General features: G+C 37.4%; 1 protein-coding gene across 1 annotated transcript in view; it reads left to right on the top strand.

Moving 5' to 3' along the window:
* Positions 1 to 21,835, top strand: part of LOC114618781 (25-hydroxycholesterol 7-alpha-hydroxylase) — a 163,685-nt gene extending 141,850 nt beyond the window's left edge. The window contains exons 5-6 of the mRNA XM_028764583.1: positions 15,250 to 15,425; positions 19,913 to 21,835. Coding sequence (XP_028620416.1) covers positions 15,250 to 15,425; positions 19,913 to 20,209 — 473 coding nt within the window. The 3' untranslated portion in view covers positions 20,210 to 21,835. The remainder of the gene's footprint in view (positions 1 to 15,249; positions 15,426 to 19,912) is intronic.
* The last annotated feature ends 459 nt before the right edge of the window (positions 21,836 to 22,294 follow it).

Below are 22,294 nucleotides of genomic sequence, written 5' to 3'. Positions count from 1 at the left end.
AAGAGGCTTAGTGAGACTGGAGCAAGCTTTCACACACCAAGTAACCTCTGCACTTATAGTTGAACCAAAAGTCTCCCTTTGTCAGAAGAGTAAAATGTGAACTGAAAAGACAAGAATCACCTGGCTAATATGTACCATAACCATGGCTCCATATGCCACATGAAATGAATATACTGCTTGCATTTTTGCTTTCTTTTTTCAATGAAATAATTCTTTTTTCCATTAATTAATTTATTCATTCACTATATATCCCAATCACTGCCTCCCTCTTCTGGGTCCCTCACACACACACAGTCCCTTCCCCAAACCCCCCTTTTCTCCTCTGAAAGGATACCCCTTGGTGTCCCCCGACACTGGTACATTAAGGCTCTGCAGGGGTAGTCACATCCTCACACACTTAGGTCAGAAAAGGCAACCCAGTTAGGGAAACAGTATCCACAGAGAGGAAACAGCTTTAGAGACAGCCCCCCACCTCCAGTTGTTAGTGGACCCACATAAAGATAGAGCCGAACATCTGCTACACATATGCTTGTTGGGAGGGGTGAGGTACAGCTTGTGTATGTTCTTTGGTTGGTAGTTCAGGCTCTGAGAGCCCCTAAGTGTTCAGGTTGGTTAACTCTGTTGGCCTTCCTATGGAGTTCCTATCCCCTGTGGTGCCCTCAATCCTTCCCCCAACTCTTCCATAAGACTCCCTGAACCCTGTCCAATGTTTGCCTGTGGGTCTTTGGATCTGTTTCAGTCAGGTTCTGTTGGAACTGTTCTCTGAGAACAGTTACGGCAGGCTTATGTAAGTTCTATGTGTTTTGAACACAATTCACTATTAACGGATAACTTTAATTTTTATCATTACCAGAAAAAATGTAATTAAATAAATGCTGTGCTTTTTACCTAGGAAAGGAAGTTTTGATAAAAGTATGGAAAAAGATATTCTTTTTTTTGTAGATGCTTTGTTGCTTATGAACAAGGGAAGCTGTCATAGGCTGTTGGAGTAATTTAAAGTGACTTCATAAATATGATACAAATAGAGGACAATTAAGAAAATATCAATGCAGAGAAAGATAAAAGCTCTCATTATTGAAAGTTTGACAACCTGATAGAAAATTATCTTGATGAATACTATCTAACATTTCCTTGAATGAAGTATATGAATATCTTAATATAGAAGAATTAATAAATGTTACCTAGTGATGTAATCAAAATATTTGACCTGCATAGCATCTCTACAAGCTTTATGGTGGTTTCTTACTTTTCTAGTATGAATGAATCAACCTGGCATCATACTACAGACTTGTCCCTCAGGAATGGTAACTCTATATATTACCACCCAAAAGAGCAAACGTAACTCCCATTAAAAAACATAAGACAGATGTATTGTAACTCGAAACAGGTCAGAAAAACTGCAGGTACTTGATTTTGTTCAGTGGCATAGCTTGAAATTAAAAAGGTTGTGGACATGGTGAGAAAAAGAGCTATGAAACTGAAGTTGGATAAACTTTGTCATGCATTTTTTGGTGTTTTCTATTGTTGTTGTTGTTGTTGTTGTTTTATTTAGTCTTTTATTGGATATTTTATTAATTTACAATACAGATGTCATCCCCTTCCCCACTTCCCCTCCCTAGAACCCCCTATCACTTCCCCCCTCCTCCTTTATGCTTTTATACCATTTTGATTACATGCGTGTATTAAGGTCAGTTCTAGGTTGAGGGACTAGCAATACAATAGATGCAAATAGTCAAGAAACAAGCAAGACAATAAACACACAGTCAAAGAAAAAGCAAGGCATTAAACCCAATTACATGAACATTCCCGTGATCACTGTTTCTAAGGGCTTATCAGGATGACCAAAGTATCTGAGACTACTTCCCTGTCCTAGCCCAAGGTCATTTTCAAGTCTGAAGCCTACTTCCTTGTTGTAGCCTAAAATTTAAATTCTAATTTCAGGTAAGAATCTAAATCGTAGGCCAGAACAAAGAAGTAATCTCAGGCAGGAACTTAAATCTTAGGCTAGAACAAAGAAGTAATTTCAGACAGGAATTTGCCATGCTTTTTAAAAGAGAAAATCATACATTATAATAGCTCTAGCCTGGTGAGCTTACAGTGCTTACCCACCAACATTGCTAAATAATTTAAGCCTATATTTTCGTTTGTAATTTCTAATTAGTTTATGTAGTCCCAAAAATATTTGTAGGTGCGCACAAGTTAAAAAAATAATTAAGTTGGCTCCATATTCTATTTTGTCAATGGAATTATTTTTAATAATAGGTAAAATACTTATCATGTTCCTCAAATGCTTTGTGGGTTCTGTAAACTGTAAAATATTCTCATAATAAACAAATAACTATAATTATTTGTTTACAATGATTATTATTTATTTTTCTAGATTTTTAATATCTATTTACTTTCATCTTAATCTTTTCTTTTTTTAATGGAAAATAGATTGTTTTCTCACACAATAAACCCTGATTACAGTTACCCTCTCTCTGCTCCTCCCAGTTCCCCTCACCTTCCCTTCCATATGGATCCAATCTCTTTGTGTCTCTCATGAGAAAACAAAGAGGTATCTAGGGCATAATAATACAATAAAACAATAGCATAAGATAAATACATTCAACAAAACAAAAAGAGCTCCAAGAGAAGACACAGGAAACAGCGACCCACTCATTTGCACACTCAGAAACCCTATAAAAAAGTCACTAAATTGGAAGCCATAATATATATACAAGGACTTGCTACAGATTCATGCAGGTCGGGGAATGCTGCTTCAGTCTCTCTGACTTCAGATCTATGTGGATCCTATTGAGTAAGAGGTCCTTGGTGTTGATCCTATTGAATAAGACGTCCTAGGTTTCTTAGTATCTTCTATCCCCTTTGCCTCTTATATTCTTTCTGCTTCCTCTTCTCCAGGGTTCCTTGACCTCTAAGGGGAGGGATTAATAGAGTCATGCAATGTAGGACTGGGTATTCCAAGGCCTCTCTTTATCTGCATAATCCCTAATGATGGCCCAACAAACTACTGATCTATGAGGATAGCAGAATGTCATTAAGAGTCATTTTATTGTTACAATTGTTGTTATTGTTGTTGTTTGATTTATTCTTCTCTCATACAATATATCCCCACCCCCAGTTTCCATCTTCCTCCTCTTTCCAGCACCCCCCGCCCCGCCCAATTTACTCTCTCCATGAGATTCATTCCCTTTAGAAAAGAGCAAGCTTCCAGGGATATCAACCAAACATGGCATAACCAGATTGAATAATGGTATATACAAACCCTAACATCAAGGCTGAGTGAGGTAACCCAGTAGGAGGAAAAGGGTACCGGGAGTTGGCAAAAGAATCAGAGATACCACAATCCCACTAGCATGAGTCCCACAGAAACATCAAGCTACACAACCAGGGCATATACTCAGAGAGCCTATCAAGCTCCGTGGTGGTTGCCCCATGAGCCCTGCTTAGTTGATGCTGTGGGCTGTGTCCTCCTGGAGTCCTCTACACCTCTAGCTCCTGCAATCCTTCTTCCTCATCTTCTGTGGGATTCCCTGAGCTCTAATATTTGGCTGTGGGTTTCTGAATGTGTTTTAGTCAGGTGCTGGAGGAAGCCTCTCTGATGACAGTTGAGCTAGGTATCAATCTATGAGTATAACAGAATATCATTGGGAGTCATTTCATTGACTTTTTTTTTTTTGTCAGTTGTGTTTGGTTCTACCCTAGGTCACTGAGCCATCCAGCTTTCAAATCTTTGCCAATCATGCAGGGTTGGGCATGGGCTCCCTCTCTTGGTTTGGACCTCAAAGTAGGCCAGTCATTGATTGGTCACTCCCACAAGGTCTGAGCCACCATTGCCCCAGTACTTTCAGGCAGGATAGGTCAATGGTATTATAGCTGGGTTAGTGTCCCAGTCCCACCACTGAAAGCCTTGCCTGATTACAGAAAATGGCTGGTTCAGACTCCATATCAACCATTACTAGGAGTCCTTACCTTAGGAGGCCATCCTTATAGTTTCCAGCAAGTTTCCACTGTACTAGGCTTGTATATTACTGCCTAAATGCCCACCTATTCCAGTCATCTTTCTTCCTACTGTCTCCCTTCATCCCTCATCCACTACCTGATCCCTCCTGTTCCCATCCCTATCCGCCCCAGTCCACCCACAAAATCTACTCAGTTTTCCCTCCTGGTCAAGATTTATGTTGTGCCTCCCCCATTTCTTACCATTATGAATGAATCCACTGTGAATATAGTTAAACAAGTGTCCTTGTGGTAGGATGTTGCATTTATTAGATATATACCCAAGAGTAGTAGTATAGCTAGATCTTGAGGTAGATCAATTCTCATTTTTTTTTGAGGAAACACAATTTGGATTTTCATAGTTACTGTACAAGTTTGCACTCCCATCAGCAATAATGGAGTGTTACCCTTGCTCTACATTCTCACAAGCCATGAGCTGTCACTTGTGTTACTGATCTTATCTATTCTGACAGATGTAATGTGAAATTTCAAAGTAATCTTGATTTTAATTTCCCTTATGGGTAAAGATATTAAACATTGCTTTAAGTGTTCCTCAGCCATTTGAGATGGTTCTAATGAGAATTTTCTGTTTAGGTCTGTACCCCTTTCTTAATTGTATTATTTGATTTGTTAATAACTAGTTTCTTGAGTTCTTTATATATTGTGGATATTAACCCTCTATCAGATATAGAGTTGATAAAAATCTTTTCCCATTATGTAGGTTGTTGTCTTGTCCTCTTAATGGTTGATGTCCTATGCCTTACAGAAGCTTTTCCATTTCAGGGAGTCCCATTTATTAACCATCGATTATAGTGCTTGCACTATTGGTGTTCTGTTTAGAAAAATGTCTCCTCTGCTGATGTGTTTAAGGCTATTCCCTACTTTGTCTTCCATCAGGTTCAGTTTACTTGGTTCTTTGTTGAGGCCTTTAATCCAATTGGACTTGAGTTTTGCGTAGGCTGATAAATAAAGTTGTATTTGCATTCTTCTACATCCAAACATCCAGTTAGACTAGCACCATTTGTTGAACATGATTTCTTTTTCCATTGGGGCTTTCTTGCTTCTTTACGAAAAATCTGGTGTCCATAGATACATAGATTTATGTCTGGATCTTTGATTCAATTCCATTGATCAACATATCTGGTGTTTTGCAAATACCATTCAGTTTTTATTACTATAGAACTGTAATACATCTTTAAATCAGTAATGATGATACCTCCAGATGTTCTTTTATTGTTCAGTATTGTTTTAGCTATCTTGGATTGCTTTTGTTTTTCTGGATCAAATTGAGTATGTCATTTCAAGGTCTGTAAAAAAAATTGTGTTGGACTTTTGATAGGGAATGCATTGAATACATAGATTGCTTTTGTTGAGATGGCCATTTTTGTTGTGTTATTTCTACTGATCCAGGGCATAGGAGACATTTCCATATTCTGATGTTATAGTCAAGACTTTCACTTGTTCTGATAGCATTACCCCTATATATTTTGTATTGTTTGTGGCTATTATGAAGGGTGTTGTTTCTCTGTTTTCTTTCTCAGTCTGTTTGTCATTCTAAGTCTGTATATAAGAGGGCTACTGATTTTCTTCAGTTAATCTTGTATCCATTCACACCACTAGAGATGTTTATTGTTAATAATAGTTCTCTGATAGAATTTTTGGGGTCACTTATATATACTATCATATCATCTGCAAATAAAATTACTTTGACTTTTTCCTTTCCAACTTGTTTCCCCTTGAATTCCTTCAGTTCTCTTATTGCTCTAGATAGAACTTCAAGTAATATATTGAATGAATATGGAGAGAGTGGACAGCCATACCTTGTTCCTGATTTTTGTGTAATTACACTGAGTTTCTCTCCACTTAATTTGATGTTGGCTAATGGCTTACTGTAAATTTCCTTTATAATGTTTAGGTATGTCCTTTTTGTCCCTGATCTCTCCAAAACTTTTATCATGAAGGGATGTTGGATTTTGTCAAAGGTATTTTCAGCATCTAATAAGATGATCATGTGGGGTTTTTTTTCTTTCAATTTGTTTCTATGGTGGATTACATTGACTGGCTTTCATATGTTGAACCATTCTTGTGTCTCCAGGATGAAGTGTACATGATCATGCTTTATGACCTTTTTGATGTGTTCCTGGATTTGTTTTGCACGTGTTTTATTGAGAATTTTTGCATCTATGTTCATAAGGGAAACTGGTCTGCAATTCTTTCTCTTATGATGGTCTTTATGTGATTTTGGTACCAGGGTTACTATGCTATCTTAAAATGAATTACATAATGATTCTTCTGTTTCTATACCGTGGGATAATTTGAAGGATATTGGTATTAACTTTTCTTTGAAAATCTGGTAGAATTCTAACCTAAAATCATTTGAGGCTGTGCTTTTTATGGTTGAGAGACTTTCAATAGCTGCTATTGCAGTGGGGTTTGTAGGTCTGTTTTAGTTTATCTGATATTTATTTAATTTTAGTGAGTGGTGTGGCTTGAAAAAAGCAGCCATTTCTTTTACATTTTGAGCTTGGTAGAGTACAGGTTTTTAAAACTGTATTCTCATGATTCTCTAAATTTTCTGTGTCTCTTTTTATCTCCTTTTTCTCTTCTAATTTTGTTAATTTAGATAGTCTCTCTTTACCTTTTAGCTAATTTGAATAACTGTTTGTCAATCTTATTGATTTTCTCAAAGAACCAACTCTTTGTTTCCTAGATTTCCTGGATGTTTTTGGTCTGGAGATTTTTTTTAGATTTAACATATTCTTTTTCTGACATATTCATTTATTTTTATTGTGCCTTCAGTGCCCAAGATTCTCACTTTTCATCTCCTGTATTCTGTTGGTGAGGCTACCTCTGAGCTTCCACCTCAAGTTAGTGAACTTTTTATTTCTAAATTTGCTTCAGTTTGGGTTTTTGTTACTAATTCTATTTCCTTTTTCAGGTTTTGGACTGTTTTATTCATGTCTTTCCACTGATTGTGTTTTCAAAGATTTCTTTAAGAGATTTATTCATTTCCTCTTTAAGGACCTCTATCATATTCATAAAGGCTATTTGAAGGTATTTTTCTTGTCCTTCAGCTGTGTTGCAATACTTGGGTCTGGTGTGGTATGGTTGCTGTACTCTAATTGCGAAATATTGTCTGGCTATTATTGATTGTGTTTTTACATTGGCATCTAAGTATTTGGCATTGGGGAAATTCTAGTTGCTGATACCTGTTTTCATTGGGTGGTTGTTTTGTTCCTAGGTTTCTGTTACTCTCTCTGGTTCTTAGGAGACTGTAGTGACTGTGTATTGCCTGGTGGAAAACTCTTTGGGAATCCTGATAGGTGTGGCTACAGTAGGTAAAATGTATTTTTAGGCATTGTGTGATAAGACTTAGAAATGGGTCCACATCAGAAAGCAAAACAGAGGGGCTGGAGAGATGGCTCAGTGGTTAGGAGCACAGACTGCTCTTCCAGAGGTCCTGAGTTCAATTCCCAGCAACCACATGGTGGCTCACAACTGTCTGAATTGGGATCTGATGCCCTCTTCTGGAGTGTCTGAAGACAGTGACAGTGTACTCACATATATAAAATAAATAAATCTTCAAAGAAAGAGAGAGAGAGAGAGAGAGAGAGAGAGAGAGAGAGAGAGAGAGAGAGGAAGGAAGGAAGGAAGAAAGAAAGAAAGAAAGAAAGAAAGAAAGAAAGAAAGAAAGAAAGAAAGAAAAACAGATCTGCTTATCCCCCCTGGCAATGGGGCCAGAAAGTGAAGAGAAGCCACAGAGCCACAGTCTAAGGTCTACTGCAGAGCTGGCAACAAGACTGGGGCATTGTACTTGGAGGAATGGAGGATCTGTAAAGATTTGCCATTGTCCTACCTGCTTCACTGGGTGAAATGGCCTGTGACTTTCCAGGCAATGTCTGTGAGAAGCACTGGCTGGGATAAAGCAGTAAGTAGTGAAAAGGAAACTTAAAGGGGTAGAGCTGTGTGATCCTCTGGAGATGAGGACAGGGAAGGGAGACTGCAGCAGGTGTTTTGTTACAAAGCTGGGAATAAGACTGGGGAAGTTTTTTGGAGTTGCTGAGGGAGAGAGGTGGAGATCTGTTATTAATCTGTCTGCCTCCCTGCCCGGGGTCTAAGCCCATTTCTTGTGAGCAGTGAAATGAAGAGACAAAGACCTAAAACAGAAGGGTTAGATGCAAAATTAAACGTCCAATACTAAACAGTAATAATCATAAATCCATGCTAAACATGTTAGTTGTTTAAACATTTCAAAGTAGCCTTAGTTACTTCATGTGATCTTTACCAAGGCACTCAGAGGGACTGTAGCTGCTGTTAAGGCTTATCGGTCTTTTTATTAAGGGGGATATTCTCATGAGAGAGGCAATTTTTACTTGAATTTTGATGACCATAAATGTATCTTTCCCATGAGATATCACTATCGCAGATTAGTTTTTATTGTTCCTACTGACAGAACTTTTTTATATTTAGACTATTCCACACCATCTATCACAAAGTCTATATTGACAAGCTTGGTAAGACAAGTCTTGAGACAGTGACAGAGATTCTAACCTCAGGATAAGATCCTAGGATAACAGTGTGTTTTGTTTTGCTGTGATTGTGCGAGGGATTATATTAATAAGTAAGCACTCTACTTCCAAGCTATAGTCCTACTCTGAATCTATTAACAATTATCTCACCAAGTGCCAGAAATTGTGTTAGTGATTTGTGTAGCTTAGCTTAGTATTTTCATTTGATCACTGAGCAGAAAGGTTCAGCAAGAATTAAATGCAAACCATGTAGTGAAACAGTAGCAAACCCAGATGCAGGCTGTTGGCTTTAATGCTTGATGGTAAACACTGTCACCTCAGGCAAATTGTTCAAGAAATGACCACTATTTTTTATACAACATGTACCACTCCTTCTCAAACACAGGATTCAGTATTATAAAATAATTGTGTAGAGGAAAAATTAGGCATTTAGATAAATGGGGCAGTTGTGAAGCTTACCAAAATATTCTCATGAGGAAACACAGAAGGTATGAATTTCACTTCACGTTAGTAATTTTTTCCTCTCTTTTTACCATATTTGGGACTGAACCCAGGGCCTCTGCATATGGTAGACAAATGCTTTCTGACTACACTGTATCACTAGTATCCTGTGAGAAAATCTTAACTGAAGAAAGAAGTACTTTAGAAACAGACAGTAGACAATAAGTTTTCATGTATAATATAGGGAAACATCATTGAAAAAAATACTGACTTCACTATTTACCAACTTTGCATTTTAATACAAAGCTAAGGGGTTCAGAAAGGAAATACAAGCTGACTGGAAAATAATTTTAACGAAAATTAAAGTAAATTCATCACATGAGTTTTAAAAGTAAACCAGGACAGAAAGGAATGAGGCTTCTTGGCAGAACCCAGCTTCAAGCCGTAGCTCTCAACTTGGTTATTCACTGAAGTCATCTGGAGAGCTTTAAAAATACTCAGCCCTGGGCTAGTCCCCAAAGAGTCTGATTTTATTATTCTGTAGTAAGGGTTGATGGCTTTAAAAGGCCCTAGGTGATTCTGTTATGTGGCCAAGGTTCAGCAGCCCTCATTTCAAGGTTTTGGTTAATGTTGTGGTGCTGATTTCATTGATCTGGGATGGAGATGTTATGCTTATTTTTTTAACTAATCTTCTGTGATTATAACAGGCAGCCAGTGTAGCTGGTAATCTCTGAGATATAAGAATGCTTCAAAGGAAGAAGTGGTTAATTTAGAAAATTCACTACTTGTCTACTTGCACATGTGACACACCAATAGAAGTATGGTGTCTAGGACAAAAAATAAATCACCTCTCTTTTTTCCCAACTCAAGCAGTGCTTATAGTTCTGGCACACTGTAAGAGGCCTATCAATTATCTGAATTTATCAATCATGTCAAAAGACTAATGTCATATCATCTCTGACAGGAATACAACTTAGTTAATATAGGATGGGGTGTATCTCTGGTAGAGTTCTTACCTAGCCAACACAAAAGCACCACCTCTATGCATAAAGAAGTGATAAAATAACTATATGTATTTTAGGGGTTATAAATGGTTTAGAAACAGCAATTGATTTTTTTATATATAAAGGCTGAAAATTAAAGGGAAGAAAACTTCTTTTCAATGTGAAAAGTATTGTTTTGTATTATTATTATTATTATTATTATTATTATTATTATTATTATTATTATTTTGTTAGTGATAACTCAGGAACTGTGCATACCAGTCGAGGGAGTGATATGGGATGTAATACCAGAGCTAGAGAGGAAAGGCAGGAGAATCATGAGTTCAAGGCCTGCTTGGGCTAGAAAGATAGACCCTGTAAAACAGAAGGAAGGAAGGGAGGGAAGAAGAGAGGGAGGGAGGGAGGGAGGGAAGGAGGGAGGGAGGGAAGGAGGGAGGGAGGGAAGGAGGGAGGGAGGAGAGGAGAGGAAATATAAAATGACAAATTATAGCTCAGTGCTAGAGAAGTTACACAGCATGTATAAAGCCTTGGGCTCCATCCCCAAAACCATAAAAAAAAAACAAGATAAAACAAACAAACAAACAAACAAAATGCACTATTAATCCATGCATGCCTTAGTTTGAACTGTACATATAGCTCAGGGATTGAGCATTTGCCTAGCATTTACAAGGTTCTGAGTGCTGTCCCTTATACCTCAAAAAATACACTGAAAAGAAAACTGAAAACTTAAGATGGTAAAACAATAGTTATGAGTTTTCCTCAAAAAATAAGCAATTATGCATGTGCAGATTAAGCTGTTAGAGCTGCCCCATGAAGCAGATATGTGGCCAAAGAAATCAAAGTCATAGTCTTTGGCAATTTAAGAAGTAAGGTATGCAATGTCTAAAGTAGTAGTTTGGGAGCTGATGAGTGGGCTCAGCTGATACAACACCTGCCACCAAGCCTGACAACCCAACTTCCATGAGGATGACCTATGAACATACACACATTCGATCACCTGTGCACACTGTGAGTGTACACACACACACAAAAAAAAAAAACAGATTAATAAAAAAGCATCTTAAAGTACTATCTTAGAAGCCACTTGCTTCTATGTGTTTTTGAATTCTTCCAATTACTGCATGAGTACAGGTCAAACCCACACATTGCATTTCTTACCTCCAGCCACTCTGTCCCAGTACTTTGAGCAGAGTAAGACCTTAACAAAAGTTTACTGAGCACATGAATGTTTAACTTACATGTATATAAATATATAGCAGAAACCATAAATAGCAGGAACTGAAGGCTGTTCCTGCAATGCAGTGTGAAGGTAGGCATTTGTACTGACTCGGATTTATTTTTAAGTTATTCAAATATACAATTGTTGATCCAAAAACTTATGATTTTCCCTTGAATTATATATTAATTATCATGATTTCTTTTTTACTTTCTCATCTGTCTGAGAGACTATATAAAGACACTCAGAAATGTGTGTGTGTATGTGTGTGTGTGTGTGTGTATCATAAGCTATATTTCATCAGACCTCATAGAGAACAGCTCTATCATGTCCATTCTCTTGGCCATTCCTAGCCATTTTCTTTTTAAGAGCATTCATGTGTTCAGTCCCAGTAACCATAGGGGGATAGCTGCTCTGTTCACTGCTGCCATTGCCACTATCCCCTGATCACCATGGCTAATCAGGTGGCAAGCCAGCCTGCACCAATCATTAAGGTGACCCAAATTAACAGCCCAGCCATGTCACAGTGTATTCATTCCACATATACAGACATGGCTTAAGTATGAGGCAGAATTGTGCCTGTGCTTATCTGTGTTTGCACTGCAGCAGGCTTTATTGATTATCATGATCTGCTTTGGCACTCAAAATCTACAAATGGGAATTATCTGTGAGTTATTCCAAAGACAAAGCGGATGTGCCTTTTCCTACAAGCGTTTCTCTTGATTTGTCATTTTCCTCCAGTTGGATTGTAAAACATCACAGCTTAAAACATGCCCACCTCTTTATTTGGAAGGAATTTTTAATCATATTAATTTTCTATCTAAAAAAAAAAAAGCTCATTTTTTTTCTCCTGGCCAGGTAAAGAAGGTAGTGCAGGCTCATAATTGTGAGTTCGTCATGAAAATTTTGTGACCCAATTGTCTTGTAGGTGGTAGTCAGTAAAACTCGGTTCTTGACGGTATAGAAGCAGCCTTATCTGAACAACAGCTAGAACTGTTGGCACCTTGCAATGCCCTGTGTAGATTTATCCCCCAAATATTTGCATTCTCTATAGCCATTTTTCTACACTATAGTCCAATAATTAGAGGGTCCCATTACCTGCTAAATGCTTGCATAAATTAACAATCCATTATGCACAATAAGTTTTATAAAACATTTACAGATAGAGATCATGTTTAATTAAAATTAGCTTCCATATGTAAGCCAAGTGTGCACTAATGATCCACAGTGACCTTTTATTACCTATAGTCCCTTGTTTTGGATGGATGATTGACAGCTTGCTGTTTGGCTACCATGTTGAATTTTAGCTGACAAGACTTTTCATTTTAACTCAATTTGCCCGCCTATCACAAGCTGGTGGCAGGCCAGACCCCAGTCACCCAGCTTTGCCTCAGCAGCTTGCTCAGTTCTCATTAGTACGCATTTATTCAGTGGGAATTGGAAGACAAATGCTTGAAGGCATGTGAACTAAGTATAGCAAATTAGGTTTAAAGACTGAATATTTATAAGTAGATGGAAAGTCGTTGTTTTTTAATTCTAGAGCGAATTGAGAACCAAGTACTAGCTTTAGTATAAAGGAAATGAAGATAGAAAAAAAGACAATTCTAAGAATAAAAATACTATAAGCTTTTCCCTTCCATTTTGGAAATATGTAAAGTCTCTCTGACAACACCTTATCCAATAAAAACCTGGCATCTCTTTCATGGAATGCTTGCACAATTAAGTTTAGCACCTCGAGTGTGAGAAGGGAGGGAAAAAATCAGGGTCATGTTCATTTGTTGCGTGGTTATCCCTTGGTATGTTTTAAACTGCCTTGTTTGTTCGGCACTAGCATAGAAACAGATGTTGCTCTACCGTGCAGGATAATTTACTATACCTCCTGGTGTAGCATGGAAGTCCTCCCAGGGCCCAGCTGGTCTGTCAGTGGCACTGGCTGGTGTCTGCTCAACTATGACAACTACAAGGAGAAACTGCAGCTTTTTCATTGTGCCCTTGTCATCCTTCTCAACATATAGCTCTGCCCACATTCATTCTGGGGCTGCTGGAAGTGCTGCTGGCTTTTGTGTCTTTATGCTGTACTGCAGACCCCATAAGCTCGCCTCTCCATTGGTGATAATAACACAACTCATTACTTTTGTCGCCTAATGATTATCGGCATGATTGCTCAGAGCAGGAGCCAACCTCGTCTTGCACACATAACTGGTACTGGAAGGTAAAACAGATTTGTCACTTACGATCTGACTGCTGAGCCACACTTTCAGCTCCATTATTGTGATTAACTTCTGCATAAGATATGCTTGCCCAATTGTCATTTGTGATACTGCAGTAGGCACAAGCTGCCATGCTTCCCGAGAGCACACCAATCAGAAATGACCATGTTATCCGAACTGTTAAATGCCTACCCTGTCACAGCAGCCCACCCCAAGCATTATTTTGCTGTTGTGTTTCTTCTTCCCACACCCCTACTGGACTTGTTGTGTGAACAGAACTACTACATATGTCAGCTACTATTTTATACCACATGTTAAAATGATGTTATGCTACTGTTGATCCAACAGGACCAGCAGTAGGACATGGGAAGCCTATCCTTGATTTTCACCATAATAATGTTGGTTGTTGGTGTCTGGCCAGCTGAAATCTGTCATGTCAAGTGCCTTGTGGCTATCTGCAGTAGAGTTCATGTTCCAAAACTAAAGTTCTTTTCTGGCCACATCACCAGCAAACCGATTTGACTCTGCCTGATTATAATAACGAAGGCAGTCTAAGAGAATATGCACAGCCTCACTGTACGTCACATTGAATCACCACACTGCCCACACTGAGCTAACCGAAGCCTCATTTCTTTAGACAAATGTGTGCTCAAGGAAAAACCTTCTGGGAGAAGCACCCAAAGCTACTTCGTATCCCTATGCAAGCTGTTTTTAGGTTTAAATCTTACTAAAATAATATTTATTTTTTTGTGCTTTGCTATATACAAGCCACCTCTAATGGGTCTGTCTTTAATAATCTAATAACTAGGGACAGGCTATGCCAAAACTGTGCTCAGCACCAAGAAACTAGGCTCCGAACATGTGTATGTGTGTGAGGCTTCTATATTGTAAGTCATAAACACAACCACTTATTATCATGTGAAAGGGGGGAAGCTCCATTTGGCGCTCTTTCCCATTGCTGATTAGAAAGAATCCGGCTTTCTATTCCAGGACCCATTCACGCTGGTGGAAACACAGTCAGTTTTGATTATGAAGGGAGAGATGTAGCTCTGGACAGGAGCTACACACTGATATGCATGCTATCAGAATGATTTATGCAAATTATGCATATTATTCCCAAAGGAATTCCTCCTCAAACTGCCAGGATAAATCGCCGGAAATTAGCCATAAAATCTGCCGTGCTAGGAGCAAAAGGTGAAGGCCACTGGGAAAGAAAGGACATTCAGTTTCTGGAATCTTCCAGGATATGGTGGTGAATGTTATTATTCCTGGATACTAAGAAGAAATGTGGTTTTCTTTTAAATCATAAAAATTTGTTCCTTTGAAAATTTTCGAACAAATGCTGACTCATTTTATTTACAACTAGCATAAGAGAAATTAAGAGTTAAGCTGTCTCCAAATGTTCCTAGTATAATTAACTTTGAGTTAACTGTCTAAGGGCTTTTATGTGGCTAAACTTGGCTTTAAAGGCAACACTTGTCTACAGACTGGTGAAGTCGTGTGCTGTGACAGGGATACAGTTTCACTTTATTATACATTTGTGTCCCTAACAGACTACTCCTCTCCTGGAGACCATTCCTTTTCTCTGTCCATAAACACTGTGCCTAGCCCCTGCCTGTAAATCCCAAAGGTGCTGTGGAAAAGCCTTCCTATTAGACCTGCTGCTGGCACCAGGTCCTCCCGCATCAGCATCCACAGACTCACTGACATTCTCTCAGTTTTCAATGGATGTGAAGATAGTAGTTGCCTTCCAGGCAAGGTTGTTGGTCAAGAGTTCTAACAGTCAACTGAGGAAGTTTCACAGAGCATTCTCTCGCCTTACAGGAGCTGTGGCTTGTTTCTTTCAGAAAGCACTATTCTTGAGGTTCTGAGGCTGTGCTCATACTCCAGCATCATCCGGGAAGTACAAGAGGATATGGATTTCAGCTCAGAGAGTAGGAGCTACTCTCTGCGGAAAGGAGACTTTGTAGCTGTCTTTCCTCCAATGATACACAATGACCCAGAAGTCTTCGATGCTCCACAGGTAAATAAGCATGCTGACAGTCATTGCCGATGAGTAAGCAAGCTCACTCCTGTTCACCCATTCACTCATTCCCACTGAAGACTTGAGGCAGCTTGAGGATGACATATGTTTTATCCCCCTAATAGGAAGGCTTCTGCCTCTACAGAAGTTTTTTTTTTTTCCTCTAAGAATCTGACTTTGACAAATTATGTGATCTGTGAACAGAAATCCAGATAACTCTAAATGTTGCTTAATTCAAATGAAGTGGACATTTTTACCTGGTCACCATTACCTTTAGCCACCAAGTTAGATGGTATTTGATGAGGAATTTCTGAAATCCATTGGGGGATAGCTATTGATATGTGGCATAAAAGTCAAATAACAGAAACTGACTTGAGAAGTCAAATACCATCACCACTTTAGTTAGGCCAAAATAGTATTTAAGCCCTTTTAGCTAAAGGTATGTGCCCTGCTTGATCAATTAGCATTGCACTATGAACTTCAAATTGTAAAGCTGCTGCTCTCCGGTGAAGCTCTGAGGGTAATTGTGTCATCTTCTTGTATTTTTTTTTCCTGAAGCTGGAGTTAATGAATATCAAAGACTGGAAATTAATCCATTCTCGTTCATCCCTTAATACCACTTCAGAGAGTCACCCCCTGCATGCAAATTGAGTGCAGTTACATTCTTCTTGTGCTTTGCATGAAGGAAGACTCTGACTTCTGATATTTACTGATCACCTTTTGAAAAGGAAACTTCTATACTCATTTTAAATGTTTCATAGATAAACCACTTTTAAATATAGCTTTTAAGACACATGTTCTGCAGCTAACCTGAGTTGAATATTAAGAAATTAGTAAGAGAAAGGACTTCAAAAGCAATGACATAATTTGTATGTATTTAACCAATAAAGTCAATGTCTTAACAAGAAAGGAAAGTGTTGCATGGTTTCTTATGAGAAGGATTATGCAGATAATGACAGCCAAGAGGGTGGTGAGCTTTGGCCAATGAGTGAGCATTCTCCAGAGGACAAGCTTTATTTCTGAATTTGTGAATAACAAAAATTACATTTATTAGTATAGAAGCAATAAATAAAACAACTGAAATTAAATCTGAAAAATATTTGCTAAAATGGTACCATTTCCCCCTACAGGTTTTCAATTCTACTTATGGTTTTCTTTGTGATTATTCAATTAGCAGCAGAGTTTATTATTTATATCATGAGAGTTAAATCAGAATTACTGTTGTCATCAAATAAATAAATGTTTACCAGATTGCCACCATCTCTATAGTCACCATTCTTTCTGCTTTTCCCACTTCCCACTCTTTTGACTCCATAGTTCCTTTGTTTTTAAATCTGATTGATAACCTTAGGAACTTGACATCCAAAATTATGCATTATAAGTGTTAGGGCTAGGCATGATGAACCAAAACCCAGCAAATCTCTGTTTGTTTGAATCCAGCCTAGAAATGTGTCCTATCTCCTATCCAAACTGGGTATCAAGTATTTCAGTGTTGTACCATTTCTATTGTTTGTAAACTCTAAATATTCAGCCACTTGCCATTCTGTGTATGATCACATTCACACTCAGAACCTATCTTTTCTTCAAGAACATGAATATTGCTTTAAAAATAGACATTAATCTTATTTGCTCATTAGTACAGCAAGCATATGTGGAACCCTGCTATGGGAGTATCACTGTATTGCAGGCTGTAAAAATGCAGAGGTAGGCTGAGAAAAGTGAATCCCCTCTCACTCTGCCATCTTTCATGAGCTCGTTCTAGTTTCTATCACCTTTGCATGATGAGGTACAGAGAAAGTCTGATCACAAGCCATTGGTTTCTGTTCTGCTGTCTTTCCAAGCAAAGGACTTCTTGAGGTCCTTTGTGACATTGATCAGATCGCTTCAAATTCCAGGCTCCAATGCAGTTCAGTGAATGGGAGCAGCTCCAGGAAACTCTAGCAGAAGAATACCTAGTGAGCAGTAGGCATGTTCGGTGTCTTTTACACCTACTCCTGCTTCTAACACCCTAAGGTCTCTCAAAGGATTTAAATGATGGTGATCAACGCCGATTTTAAGTGGAGTTTGTTGATCTTTGCTATCTCAAATAGCCCGGGTAAGATTATTATATGCTTCCCTTTAGGGGCTAAAACTAAACTAAGTCTCTAATGGAGACTTAGGCCTTCCTAACATGGAACTGTTCAGGTTTCCCATGCATATGCAGTGGAACAAATTGAAAATAATTTTTATTCAAATATATTTTCAAACATTATTTGAAATGATGTTTCCATGATGATGGTCACAGAGCAAATGCTACTGGTCGTTTTCCTTTTAGTTTTACTAAATAAAGCATAAAATATAAATTTCTGAGATATTATTTCTGAGCAAACTAAAGAAGTAGGACAGAAATTTGAGGAGCTGCCTTGGCATCTCACAAGACAGCCTTTTAAGTCGCTTAGGAGAGCCTGGGAAGCCATGATCGTTTGGGGTTTAGCTTACATTATTTGGATACAATGAAGCCATAAATCATGTTAAATTTCCTCTTTTGCTTTTTCTAGATCAAATACCAGAACTATAATGAATCTTTTTTGTTGGGTTCTGTTTCATGTTAAATTTTACTTAAGCTATTTAGCCTTAGCAGAAAGCTCTAGGGAAGAACAGTAATCTGCTTAGTTTGGTCATCAACAAGAGTGCTAAAAAGTGCTAAGAGTGCTAACAAAAAGGGTTAGTGCTGAGTTCAGGAAGGCAGGGATGGGCCACAGAGGTGAATAATATTTACCAGGAGAGGGTTTCATGTGCTATTAGGAACATTGTATGTCCACCGAGACTATCAGGACTTTTACTTCAGGGGTAAGCAGTGTTTTCAATTCTGCTTTGATTAGATTTGTTTGGATACATTCCATAACAACACTAAAATATACATCTATTTTAATCTGTTTAAAGTATTACTTGTTAGGAAATAAATAAAACTATCAAATGCTAAATAATTTGCCAACATTATTTTATGGACTTGCAAGATGGGAAGGAGTAGGAACTGTGCAAAGGTTTTCCAAGCTCAAATACTTAAATTAAATATTCTGGATAAACTAAAGTAAACCAAATTCTGATAAGGGAAATGATTGTCCCAACCCTACCAAGTTTGCCATTAAAATGATTTGGACATTTGTAATGCAATCATAATTTATTCATGTTATAGGGGTTTGCCATAACCAGAGATGTATTGAATCTGCCTTACTTACTTCTCCACATTTGACTTCATGTAGTTTATATCAAAGTGGTGGTTAAGCAGATCTAATGAACTCTATCGAAAATAATTGGTCATTTTAACTCAAACCATGAGCATTAATTTAATTGGAAGTTTAATTTACAATACACTAAAATAATGTCACTAAGTACCCTCTAATGCTTAAATGAGAGTTGAACTGGACGATTTTGGCAGCGTGGCAAAATTAAGAGCGCAGACCGACTACCCTAGATATAAGACTTCTCTAATTTTCTATAGCAAATAGTATAACTTCTTTATGAATATATATCAGAAATACTTGATACATAAAATTAACCCAAGCAGAGTATACTCTAGTAGAAATCTTATAGGAGAAATTTGCATTAACATAGAAAAAAGCAAAATCTGTTTTGCAGCTTAAGTTTTCTCTGGGGCTTTGTTGAATCTTATTATTTTCTGTTTCTTTAATCTAAACATAAACACTGAATCCTAAATTCATGATACTCATCCATCAGTAGCTAGTTGATAGGATAAATGAATAGCAACTGGGGCTGCTAAGATTCATTACTTCATAGCAGAATTGGCAGCAGCAGTATAGAAGAACCTTTTTGCCCATATATATATATATGCATGCATGGAGCTATTATAAAAGAAATGGAAATAGATGTAGCCTCTCTGTGCTTAGAAAACTCACTGCAGTCACTATAATTTGAGGATTGTATGTCCTGTCCAAAACTCCTCCTGAAATCTGATGCCATTTTGGTGGTGTTGGGAGGTGAGGCTTTAACAGGTGGTTGGGTTGTTATGGTTAGGGCCTTTACCCTGTTATCAATCTCTTGAAAGTATACTGGCTGCTAGGAAAGTGTGTTACTGTAACAGGAGACTTTCTCTATGATTTTTCCTTTTCTAAATGCACCAACATGCCCTGTGGTTTTCTGTCTTGAGGAACAGCACAAGGCTCCATCAACACAGGATCTTAGACTTTTGGGACTTCACAATTATGAGCCAAAATAATGTTTTTCTTTATCAATTATCCCGACTTCAGTATTTCATGACTGCATAAAATACCAAATAAGAAAAGACAAAAGAAATGTGAGCCGAGAAGAGAAGTGGTATAAGTATTTGGATATAGGTGTTCCTTGTAACACTTGAATTTTTGAGACTTTGACTTTCATATATTCAGATTTTACTTCCTTGTGTATTTTTTTTAGACAAAAAGCAATCTAGTGGGTTTAAATCAAACTTGTAAAAATTTAATTTTAACAATGTCTATTATTCCTTATAGGAATTTAGGTTTGATCGCTTCTTAGAAGATGGTAAGAAGAAAACCACATTTTTCAAAGAAGGAAAGAAGCTGAAGACTTACGTTATACCATTTGGACTTGGAATAAGCAAATGTCCAGGCAGATATTTTGCAATTAATGAAATGAAGCTACTACTGATTATATTTTTAACTTATTTTGATTTAGAAATAATTGACAGGAAGCCTATAGGACTGAACCACAATCGTATGTTTTTAGGTGTTCAGCATCCCAATTCTGATATCTCATTTAGGTACAAGGCAAAATCATGGAGAAGCTGAAAGTGGCAGAGAAGCTGAGCAGAGAGGCTGCACTGCTGAACTCTATGATTTGTTGCACTCCCCTAAACGCAACCACTACTCTTGTTTGTTTGAAAATGGCAAATTTATATTTGATTGCAATGAATCCAGTTTGTTTTGGGTCACAAAACCTGTCATAAAATAGAGCAGCGTGATGGTGTAAAAAAATGTCATGGCAATCATTTCAGGATAAGGTAAAATAATGTTTTCAAGTTTGTACTTACTATGATTTTTATCATTTGTAGTGAATGTACTTTTCCAGTAATAAATTTAACCCAGGGTTATTTTTTTAAGTTACTGAAATTCTCTAATATGGTTTTATGTACTGCTGGAAAATTGTGCCATCGATGGACAGTCTAACAATTTCCAGTTTTCCAGAGAAGGGGGAAATTAAATCCCATGCGTTACACTGTATGAAATTGTTCCCTTCAAGTATAATAACAATAATGTCTACATCACCAGGGTACCTTTGCATTAAATGAGTTTTGCAAAAGATTAAATGTTCCAACTTCCCTTCAATATTTAATCATCCATAAATGCTCTTTATAACTTTGTATTCTACAGCTCAATAGAACACATTTAATTGTTGTGTAAGATGGCTCATGTTCAAGTTAGATACTGTTAAATTGTAATGTATAGAAAACACAAGGCCTATTATAGAGTTAGTAGTTACCCTAGACAATACTATTAGGCTTACTGTGGAGATAAATGTTGAAGTTATAATGCCATTGACGGTAGTATTGGTCTGTAGTGTAATCTGTGTTATATGAATGTTTCCATTTATATAAATTGAGAAATTAGGTAGAATTATTTATCCACAGCCGTTTGGACTTGAAGGTTACTTTATTTTTTAAGCTATCAAATTAAACTATATAAAATAGTTTTATCAGCCTGTATTGATTAGTAAAAGATTTCTACTACCAAATACCCCAGTGACTGACATTTGACATAAGTGGTGATACAAAATGTAAACTCACAGGCTAAATAATTAAACCAAATTAATTCATTCTGTATTAATTAGAAATTCTAATGCTTTGGAAATTTTTTATTGTTATTATAAAGGAGATTGGTTTAAAACAGCATTCTAAAATACTTACCATACTAGGTAATATAACATGGTAGCATTTCTTTTCTCCTTCCTAGAGCACAGCTTCTATGTATGCTGTCCACATGAAGGTCTACTGGCATGAACTCTAGTTTTGCTTTAATAGAGTTGTCTTTATTCTCCATGTCATTCGTTTTTTTAAAAAAAAATGCAAAAATGACCATTTATAATTATATAAATTTACAGAATACAAAGGGAGGTTATGACTCACAAAAAAGATGTCAAATGATTAAACCAACCCAGATTATTGAATCAAACCACCTTTGTTATAAGGTCATTTGAGATTTATCCTCGTAGCAACTTTTGACCATACAATGCTCTATTGTTAACTATATTCACAAAGAAATGTGCTAAAGCCTCTTCTCACACACACCTCCAAACGACCATCTTCAACCTGTCTGAGATTTTGTGCCTTTTGGTTATTTGCTCTACACTTTCCTCAGCCTCTGTAATCATCTTTCACTCTGTGCTTTAGTAAATTGGATTATTTTGGATTTCATATATATTCTAGTTTGATTTTCTGTTGTTATGATAAGATTATTGTGACTAAAAGTAACTTATGGGGAAAAGAATTTATTGGCGGTCATATTTCCTAATCACAATCCATTATTGAGGGAAATCAGAGCCAATACTCAAGGCAGGAATCTGATACAGAAACCACAGAAAAAGACTACATAGTGGCTTGCTCACTCTCTTGTGCTCATCTTGCTTTCTTATACAGTCCAGGTCCACAAGCCCAGGCAATGGTGCTGCCCACAGGCACTGGACTGTGTCATGTTAATCATCAGTTAGGACAGTCTCTCACAGACATGGCCACAGGCATCTGTGAAGTAAGGCTCCCTTTTCCTAGGTCCTCTATGTTGTAACAAGTTTAAAACAAAAGCTCATACACAGGTAGAGTGTATAGTATTAGCCTAGGCAAGGTTTCACTTAATGTTCTCTATGTCTACCTTGTTTCAAAT

The sequence above is a fragment of the Grammomys surdaster genome, unplaced genomic scaffold (assembly GCF_004785775.1).
Source record: "Grammomys surdaster isolate TR1022 unplaced genomic scaffold, NIH_TR_1.0 62, whole genome shotgun sequence".
NCBI lineage: Eukaryota > Metazoa > Chordata > Mammalia > Rodentia > Muridae > Grammomys > Grammomys surdaster.
Note: the sequence above shows the minus strand (reverse complement) of the source record. Positions and strands in the feature narration are given on the sequence as shown.